Below are 9885 nucleotides of genomic sequence, written 5' to 3'. Positions count from 1 at the left end.
CCTTTGGCTGAAAAACTCTGCACGCGATTCACCTCTGTCGAGGGAACAGCTGGCCGCCATTGTTGAAGAACTCCTGCCTACAAGGCATAAGCGTGCTGCTGGTATGGGAGCTTTCTCTGATCCATAATGGCAGCATTCCCCCTGCTGTCAGGGTGGTGGGTCTCCCTGAATATGTCTGAGCTATCAAACACTTGGTGGTGGAACCATGACCGCATACCTGTCTGTCTCTAGCAAGGGAGCATTCAAAGCTTGAAGCAAAAGTGTTTAAGACTGAGCACACTTCATAATTGCTTCAACAGGTTGCCCACCTGACAAGAAGATAACAGAGGAGATTCTTGAGGATGACTTCATGCCTCTTTACTACCCACCTGATCTTTTACGTGCTTGCCTGAAGAACGTCTCTCTGGAGAATCACCTCTCTCAGATACTGACCTACCCCTTCACTGTTGAGCAGTTAGCTGTGCTGAAGGATTATCTGAATGAGGTAACACCAGGCTGAAGAATGTCAATTCATCTACTCATGAAATTGCTCAGACTTTCCCAGTTGTATATCTGTTGTTTAATATCTCTAAGGACTGACGCTCCACCATCTCTCTTCCAATGTCTGACCACCTTTACTGTGAAAATGCGTATTTCTTGATACCTAATCAGAATTTTCATGGTCTGTTGGCCTTTATCCTTTCACTGTGCACTTCTGAGAAGAGTGGCTCCATCCTCCCTATAATCTCCTGTAAAACACTTGAAGACAGTGCCAAAATCTTCCATCAGACTAAAAATCCCAGCCCCCTCAGTCTCGCTGCCCCACTTTGTATGTTGTATGGTCTCCTGCCCCACTGTCTGCTAGACTTGCTTGTCTTTATTAGACTCTGTTAAAGTTTTTCTTGTACCAAAGAGCCTGAAACTCATCGTCATACCCAGATGAGGTATCATCTGAGTCAGCCAAATGGAGGGGAATAACCACTTCCCTTGAGCTGCTGCTGGGGAAGCCCAGTACTGGAGTAGCCTTCCCCACTGCAAGGCACAGTCCCCATTCTGGTCCCTGCTGAGTCAGTTCAGGGTGCTTCAGGTTTCCTTTCTTGCCCTGGGGCATGCTTGCCTGAGCTATCGAGCTGAAAGACGGCAGATGCGCTCATGGAATCTCACTGGCTTTGGTTTCTGATTCCTTGCAGACCACAAGAATTTTTCAAAGAGCGTAAATTCATAAGCACAGGTATGATAATGAGTGTTCAGAGCAATAACAACAGTCTTTCCACAGATGTATCCTGATGGGTATCCTGAAAGTCTGTTCCCCAAACTGGGCCCCCTCTTTTCTTTATTCACCCCTGAGGACATCTCCAAATTTCAGATAACTTCAGCTGATGGACTGGCTGACTTGCTGAACAACCAGCCTAATCCTGCTCAGGTAGGGATTTCATTTGATTTCCTGCCCATATTTTCTTCCTGGTTTGGGAGCTGCTGGTTCAGGAATGAGTGGGTTCAAAGATGAACCCACTTGAGGTCCAAACAAATAGATGAGAAATCATTCAATTGTATTTTTGTAATTATTTCATTTGTTTTTCTTTTGAGGATGAAAATATAAACTCTGATTTAACTTTTGCAAAAACGCGATGTGTTTCTAGGCTTCTGCAATCATTAAACGATACGTTGACTTGGGACATGCCTTGAATGCCACCGCGCTGAACGCCATTGGCACGAAATACCTGTGCCTTCTAAATGCGACTGAGCTGAATACAATAGACCCCAGCAGCCTGAAGTGAGTCAAATATTGCAACGCTCTTGGCTTCTTGCAAAAGCACTTGCCCACCAGCAAGTGCATGTTCCTCTTCTCTCCACTTAGGGAAAAGAAATCTGGGAAGTGACTTAGTACCTGCTCTGTGTCTGGGTTTAAAAGCCTGCTTTTCACCATCCTGCCACGAAGGGCTCAGATAGTTCAGGTTGAAGGTAATAAAAACTGTTCTCTCCCTAAATCTTCTTTTTTTTATTCTGCAGACTGGTATCTCTGAATCCTTCAGCCTGTTCACAGTCTACTAAAAACATCTTGTATGCTAAAGCAAAACGTGCTTTCTCAGACCAGCCCTTTCCCGCTTACTACGAGCTGATCAAACCATATCTAGGTACGTCAAAGAACCGATTGTCACGGGGAAAGAGAGGGGTCTCAGCCAGAGCCTGAATGGGTATCAGGTACCACCTAAGACTTGGGAATTTTCAAAGCCAAGTTGTTAAAAGTTTCAGCCATTTCCAACTTGTAGATGGCATTAAATAGTCCTGAAAGATTCTGTCCCTGACTTGTAGTTGCCCAAATCAGTTGTCACACTGTCACAGGGAAAAGCAAGCTCAGTCTGAGAGGGCTAAGATCTGCTAGATCCATGAGAAACCAAGCTGCTAATGCTTAACGCTTCTCTCACAGCCCTTCTCTGTGTCACAAACCAGATTTTTCCCTGTTAAGCCAAGCATTTATTCATAGCCTGAGCAAACCCTTCTTGCCCCCCTGTCTGGCACTGTCACAGGTTGGCCAACTCAGTCATATCTCCCAGCAAAACGAAGAACCATCCATATGTCTGCAGTTGGACCTCACTCTGTTAGCAGCCCCAGCCTAGTAAATGTTGGAGAAGCCACTAGACCTCTGACTTACACAGACACCCAATGCTGCTCACTTGATATACTTCCTCTTTTTGGTCCCAGAGGGTGCTCCTGGTGTGGATCTCAAAGATCTAAGCAAGAAAAACGTGAACATGAACATTAATACTTTTGTGAAGTTAAGGAGAGACTCTTTGATGGTGAGCTGAACCTTGAACTTGTTTGACTCCTTGTGTTTGCATTATGCTGAGTAGTTGGTTTGGGTCACATTGTTGGTTGGTGTAAATCAGGGCTCACCCCATCAGATTCAGAATGATGCCAGACCAGTAGAAAGTGGAGAATCAGCCTGAAACTTTTTTAAAATGTGATTTGGGGTCATACGTGGATGCTAACCCAGCCCTGCTGGGGAATGTCTTTACAGCAGGCTCTTGTAGCAGTAGCAGCAGGCACAGGGGACAGGTGTCCACAGCTCTGTGACAGATCTTCTGCCAGGGCTGTTAGTGGCAACATGGTTTGGGCAGCAACTGGGGGCCCCACCTGAGAGTAGGAGACTTGTCATCAGAGGAGAACCAAAAGAGTCTTTGAGGAGCTATCGAGTTCATTCCGCCGGCCTAAAAGAAGACTGTCCCAGTGGAAACCACTCACCAGGCATTTGTCATCTTTGTTCTTCACACTTGTGCTCGTAGAAGCCTCACTGGTTCCTTGCTTAGAGGTGTAGCCTCCATTCCTGCATTTGCATCCATGATTGTTGCTCTGATTTCTCCTAGAGCCTGACGCCTTCGGAGGTCAAGGGCTTGCTGGGGATCTATCTTCCTGATCTGAAGGAATGGCAGAAAAAGTCTCCCATCTGGGAGTGGGTCCAAACGCAGAAACAATCAGAACTGAATAAACTGGGTATTGGGCTCACTGGGGGAACACAAGAAGGCTACATCAACATCATGACTCCCAAGTTTCCAAGTACGTATTGTTCTGGGACATCTGATGTGCTTTAGATGTTTATTTTGGAGTTACAGCAAGGAGAAAAGCTGCTCTATGGAAGCAAAGTGCTTTTGGTTGTCTGTAAAAAGTGAATGCACCAAGCTCAAGTGGCGACCTTGAGTCAGACAGCTCTGCTCCTGCTGCTAGCAGTGCTTGTGCCATGGCCCTGAGGGTCCTGCTGGCTGTTCTTGTGCCATGAGGAAACAGTTCAGTCACTGATTTCTTTGTGCTAATCCCCCTCTTTTCCCTCTAGCACCATCCGCAGCCTCGCTGGGTCCTGTGGCCATGATGCTGCACCTCCTGCCTCCTCTGCTGATCAGCTTTCTCATGATGTCGATCTTGTCTTGAAAACCTGCCCTCAGGAGAAAGCAAGATGAGGGGAGCAGCCTGTGACCTGCCCTGAGGGCTGTCAGGGACAGCCACCCCTGGGGGTGAGGGGATGCTGAGCGGTAGCAGGCAACTGTTACTCAGCCCAGGGTTCACTGTTTTTTGTCTTTCAAATCACTCAAAAATAAACCAATGTTATGTGTGAAGGGAAGATTCCAGCCGCCTCAGAGCACGATCTTTGCCCCTTGTACAGACCAAGCCCAGGTCAGCCCCAGCCAGGTCACTGCAACACAAACGAGGTCAATATTCCACCACCCAGCCCTGGTGGGCTTGAGGTGAGCCAAGGGGCTGTTCTGTGTTAATGGCAGTGTTTCTCAAAGAGCCTCATCTCTGGACACTGCCCATACCTCTGGGGGGAGAGAAGTTTTCTGGATGATTACAAATAAATAATGGAACCAAGTAAATTTGCCGGAAGCAGATTGAGGAGTTGCTGTTGTCTTCTCTTCATTCTGCAGATATTGGTCCAAATCCAATGGTCAGAAACCCTGGACGTGCCAGTTACTCCTCAGTGGTGGTGCCTGCTCAGCACTCGAGAACTGAGGCTGTTCTCAGCTCCCTCGCAGGGAGGGTAGAACAAGGTTCTCAACCCCTTTTTTTCCACTCTTTGCGAACTTCTATCCAAAAAAGCCTCAGTGCAGCCTGTACCCAGTCCCTGACCCCCCCTTTTCCCCAGGAGGAGAATGTTGTAAATGTTCCTTGTCTTTGCTGTTCAGAGGCAGGAGAGCCCAGTCTGCCGACTGCTGGGAGGCAAGAGCCAAGCATCTCTGTGTGCTGGGGTGGGAGAGAGCGCGACACAAGTAAGATCATCTGCATTTTTAACAGCACTGATCCTTTCTGCCTCCACTCGCTCTCGACAAATGACATGCCAGACTCTCCTCAGGCTGTGGAAAACCAAAGTAGTAAGTGGGAGATGTGTGAGTGGGAGAGAAAAATTCTTAGGTGGTAGAGCCAGTGGAGGAGGAGAGGAGGTAATGGCAGTCAGAGCAAAAGAGCCTCGAAGAACACATTAATAATAGTTGATTGAGGTTTTATTACATGGCATCACAACGGTGATCAAGATAAACTCCCTTCCGTTAATCACCCCTCGAACCCAGTTGCACGGAGCTGGAACAAGTCATGACCAAAACTCTCCTGAGTTGGTGAAACTTGGGTTAGGTGCAGTTTAGCGGATCTCCGAGCTCCGGGGCTGTGCTGCTGGGCCCTGTCCTGCTTCTCTTGCACCAGCCGGCAGCTCAGATCCCTGAGTATAGGGGGTGGTCGGACCAGTCAATATTGCTGGTAGTTGGATCTGAAGAGCAACTGGCCAGTAAGTACCTGTTGGGCTGGAGAAATACCTGTCCTCATTCACTGCCCAGCCTCAAAAATAAGCCTGTTCCACGCTGGACGATCTGCGCCGTTGCTGGGTTTGGCTGCGCGGCAGGGAGGCTGCCCGCAGCATCGTTTCCAGGATGGTGATGGTTAAAGGAGGGGTCCCGTGAGCGTGGGGCTGGAGGTGGCAGCATCAGAGAAGGGCTCGTAGCAGGGAGCTGCCCACAGCCGCGGTCAGGACGTGCAGCAGGCAGGAGTGGAGGCTGGACGCGGATCCTGGGTGGAGAACAGGGGAAGAACGGGGTTATGCCGACAAAGAGAGCACAGGAGCTGTCAGGGCAGCGGATTGCATTGGGATTCGGGTGCTGCAGAGGGTCACAGGTGTTGGGACGAGGCTCATCTGCATGTGTGACGTTGCCTGTAACTGTCACCTGGCTGTGAACAGTCAGCAGGGCTGAGCCTGTCTTACTTTCACCAGCGTAAAGCAGGAGTAAGCTGGAGCTGTTCCAGCTGCCGACGGGTCTCTGCCTGGTTAAAGGACCCCAGACCTCAGCGCTCTCATAGCAGTGCCGGGTCGGAACCGCCATGTGCAGCTGAACCACGGAAGGCCGTGTCCTTCCCTGGTGCAGTGAGCTCCAGGTCCAGGGGCTGTAACACCCTGCAGTGACATGTCCCTCCCTGTCTAACCAGTACTGGTGGACAGCAGCAAACTGGTGTCGAATCAGGCCAAGAGCGAGGTGGATCAGCTACTGCTTGGTGAGGACTTCGGCCCCGCCATCGGTTCCTAAGCCTTTCCTGACGCCAAACATTTGGACCATCACAGAATCACAGGCTGGTTTGGGGTGAAGGGACCTCTCAAGCTCACCCAGTCCCTCCCCTGCAGGGCGCAGGGACATCTGCCCCCAGCGCAGGGGACTCAGAGCCCCAGGGGCCAACCTGACCTGTTTTTTTTCCGCCCCTGCAGGGAGCAGGGACATCTGCACCCAGAGCAGGGGGCTCAGAGCCCCAAGGGCCAACCTGACCTGGGATGGTGCCAGGGATGGGGCTGCTGCCACGTCTCGGGGCAACCTGGGCCAGGGTCTCACCACCCTTGGTGTCAACAACCTCTCCCTTCTCTCTGGTCTCAACCTCCCTCTGTTAGTTTAAAACCGTTGTCTCCTGTCCTATCACCACACTCCCTGATCAAGAGTCCCTCCCCTCCTTCCCTGTAGCCCCCTTTAAGAACTGGAAGGCCGCTGTAAGGTCTCCCCAGACCAGGGAGGACTCACCGGGTTGGGGCTGCAGGTTGATATATCCGTCCTGGGTTGGTCTCACTGTCTCCAGTACCACCGCGGGTGTTTCTTTAGTGCTCTCACTGCTGGGGGTGGTGGAAGAGGGACTGGGAGAAGCCGGAGGGGCACTGGTCTGGCACGCCAGGGTTGTAGTCGTGGCGGTTGAGGAGATGACGCTATTCTGGGTGGAGACAGTGGAGTTGGGAAACAGGGTGGGCTTGTGGGGAGGGGGGTTCGTTTCTGTGGCTGTGGTGGCAGCGGGTGCAGAGGTGGAGTTGGGGCCAAGGGTGCTGGGAGCACTGTGGGTGCTCGGGCTAATGGTGTTAGGGGTGGCAGGAGTGGGGTGGGAGGTACCCCCAGGTACTGGTGGGTTTGTGGACACCAGAGGGGAGGTGGAGGCAGGGCCAAGGGTGCTCAGAGCGCCGTGGGTGCTCGGGATGACAGTATTAGGGGTGGCAGGAGCAGGATGGGTGGTACCTCCAGGTGCTGGTGGGTTTGTGGACACCAGTGGGGAGGTGGAGATAGGGACAGGGGTGCTGGGAAGACTGAGGGTGCTTGGGGCGACAGTGTTATCAGTGGCAGGGGCAGGGTGGGTGGTGCCTCCAGGTGCTGGTGGGCTTGTGGACACTAGTGGGGAGGTGGAGATGGGGACAGGGCTGCTGGGAGCACTGTGGGTGCTCGGGCTAATGGTGTTAGGGGTGGCAGGAGTGGGGTGGGAGGTACCCCCAGGTACTGGTGGGTTTGTGGACACCAGTGGGGAGGTGGAGGCAGGGCCAAGGGTGCTGGGAGCATTGTGGGTGCTCAGGATGACAGTGTTAGGGGTGGCAGGAGCAGGATAGGTGGTGGCTCCAGGTGCTGGTGGGTTTGTGGACACCAGTGGGGAGGTGGACATAGGGACAAGGGTACTGGGAGGACTGTGGGTGCTCGAGGTGACAGTGTTATCAGTGGCAGGGGCAGGATGGGTGGTGCCTGCAGGTGGTGGTGGGTTTGTGGACATGAGTGGGGAGGTGGGGGCAGGGACAGTGCTGCTGGGAGCCCTGTGGGGGCTCGGGGTCCCCAGGTACTGGTGGGTTTGTGGACACCAGTGGGGAGGTGGAGGCAGGGCCAAGGGTGCTGGGAGCATTGTGGGTGCTCAGGATGACAGTGTTAGGGGTGGCAGGAGCAGGATAGGTGGTACCCCCAGGTACTGGTGGGTTTGTGGACACCAGTGGGGAGGTGGTACTGGCTGAGGCAGTGGGCTGCGGTCGGGTGGATGTCCCCACGGGGCTGGGCTCCACCATGCCCCCTTTCAGGCCGATTCCCAGTTGGCAGTCCAGTTCCTGCTGGGACTGTCTCTCCAGCCAGCGCATCACCGAGGTCTCGTTCTCAGCTGCCTTCAGGGAAGGGAGGTTCTTCCCGAGCAGACGCTTCACATCCAGGACACTGAGTTTCTGTAACACGTGTACAGCAAGGCTGAGTGCGGGGCCACAAGGCGCGTCTCTAACTGCAGAGGAAGGAGCAACCTCCAAAAGAACTTCAACAGGTGAAAACGTAGAGGGTGGTGCTCTGGTGGGGCTCAAACCCCCCGCTCAGCCCTCGCCCAGCCCTGCCCTCCGGGGCAGTGACCCGGGACCTACCTGCAGCTCGTCGGGGTTTAGGGCGAGGAAGGTCTCTAAGTCCATGTTGGTGGCAGCGCCAGCTGCAGCCAGGTGTTTGAGGTCCTCTGCTGGAGCCCCACCTTAGGGAAAGCATGAGGGGCACCTAGACATGTGCCAACACTTCTGACCCTTTTGGAGGGGTTCTGGAGACTGCTGGGCATGTGGCTAAACCCCCTGGCCAGGGAAGAGGTGTCCGACCCCCATCCCATGAAACACCTACCCAGGTACGGCCGAATCTGGCAGTAATAGCCCGTGAGGGTGCCGGCCTCGCCAGCAAAGGCCTTCTGGGCTTTTCTGTAGAGTTGGTCCTTCTTGGTTTGAGAGCAAGAAGAAATGTTTAGTGGTCCAGCAGTCCTGGGGAGAGGGAGGGCCAGACATCAGAGGCGGGGGCACCACCCCAAACCCCAGCTAACGCCCTTTTGTTGGCAGGGGAGGCGAGTGGTGTGTCCCCGCCTGTAGTGCCGGTGGCTCGGGCAGGAGCTGGGAGCGGGACTTGGCCATCCCGCCACGCTGCCTGGGAGTGGGCAGAGCCAAAACGAAGGTGGTGGTTCACCATCCCCCCACCTGCTTCCCCCAGGGGCCTCACAGGACTGAAAACACCCGAAAAAGCCTCTTACCTGATTGCTTCTGAAGGGATTTGCTCGATCTGTTCCTCCTGCAGATTGCATAGGTTTTCCCCACCGATTTTCTGGAGCAAAGGCCCCGTCAGGATGCCCCCCAGAGCCAGGTACCTGCTGAGCAGCTCCTGGAGCTGGAAAACACAATTCACCTGGCTGCACATGGGCAGGGAGGAAAGATGCTGCTGCTAGAAACGCAGGGGGGCTGTGAAACCACCATGCTGCCCTTGGGCAGTGCCTTCACCTGAGCTGGGCTTGGGCACTGACTGGTCCCAGTTTGGGATCACCTAGCACCTGTCCCGCGCTGCTCCACGGGTTTACCTGGGGAGCCTTCCACCCGCCATTGAGCAGGGCCAGGAGCGTGTCACTGCTTGTCACTGACCACGAGCTGATCTCCTCCACCGAGAACTGGCTGGACAGCGGCCCCAGCAGCTTCAGCTGCTCCTCCGGGATCCCCGACGGGTAAATCTGTGGGGCCAGGCCCGTGGGCCAGAGAAGAGGCTCAGGGAAGGGGAAAAAAGGCAGAAACGGGTGCAAAGGACCCGCGCGGAAGCTGTCATCCCAGTGGCTGACAATGCCCGTTCCCCCAGCGGATCTCGCCCATCCCGGAGTGTGCCCACCCTAATGGGGGGATGCGTGGGGGCTCCTGCCCTGTGTCTCCCATCACCTGGACCAGCTTGTTTTTCACGACCTGGAGGAATGGCGTGGGGAGGCCCTGGTCCAGCAGAGGCTTCAGGTTTGCTTTTAAAACCTCATTGCTCAGGCACAGCTCAAACTCCTCAGCGTTGTAGTTGATGATGAAGAGGGGGTCAGAGATGATGCTGGCCGTGATGGGTGTGGATGGGCAGCCTGCGGGCAGGGAGGACACATCAGCAGATACGTTTCCTCCCTCCCCACCCAGCCCTGGTCCTGCCACGGGGCCCCAGAGCCCCTCAGAAAAGCCCCAATGAACGAACAGGGCTCAAGCCGTCCTGCCAGGTGACACCAAGAACCCTCCTCCCATCTCCTGGCCCCCACACGAGCATCCTCTGGTCTTGCAGCATCCTTCCATCTCGCAGCATCCTTCCATCTCGCAGCATCCTCCCCTGGTGCTGGACTTGCCCAGGGGTT

At 54.1% G+C, this 9885-nt stretch overlaps 1 protein-coding gene across 1 annotated transcript in view; it reads right to left on the bottom strand.

The window, feature by feature from the left end:
* Nucleotides 1-6601: 6601 nt before the first annotated feature.
* The window catches only part of MSLN (mesothelin), a 7314-nt gene continuing 4030 nt past the window's right edge, over nucleotides 6602-9885 (bottom strand). The window contains exons 9-15 of the mRNA XM_010130986.1: nucleotides 9443-9624; nucleotides 9097-9243; nucleotides 8776-8909; nucleotides 8379-8512; nucleotides 8138-8238; nucleotides 7784-7951; nucleotides 6602-6697 (exon numbers count right to left, since the gene is read on the bottom strand). Coding sequence (XP_010129288.1) covers nucleotides 6602-6697; nucleotides 7784-7951; nucleotides 8138-8238; nucleotides 8379-8512; nucleotides 8776-8909; nucleotides 9097-9243; nucleotides 9443-9624 — 962 coding nt within the window. The remainder of the gene's footprint in view (nucleotides 6698-7783; nucleotides 7952-8137; nucleotides 8239-8378; nucleotides 8513-8775; nucleotides 8910-9096; nucleotides 9244-9442; nucleotides 9625-9885) is intronic.

Source organism: Buceros rhinoceros, unplaced genomic scaffold, assembly GCF_000710305.1.
Source record: "Buceros rhinoceros silvestris isolate BGI_N320 unplaced genomic scaffold, ASM71030v1 scaffold5102, whole genome shotgun sequence".
NCBI lineage: Eukaryota > Metazoa > Chordata > Aves > Bucerotiformes > Bucerotidae > Buceros > Buceros rhinoceros.
This window is presented reverse-complemented; position numbering and strand designations above follow the sequence as displayed.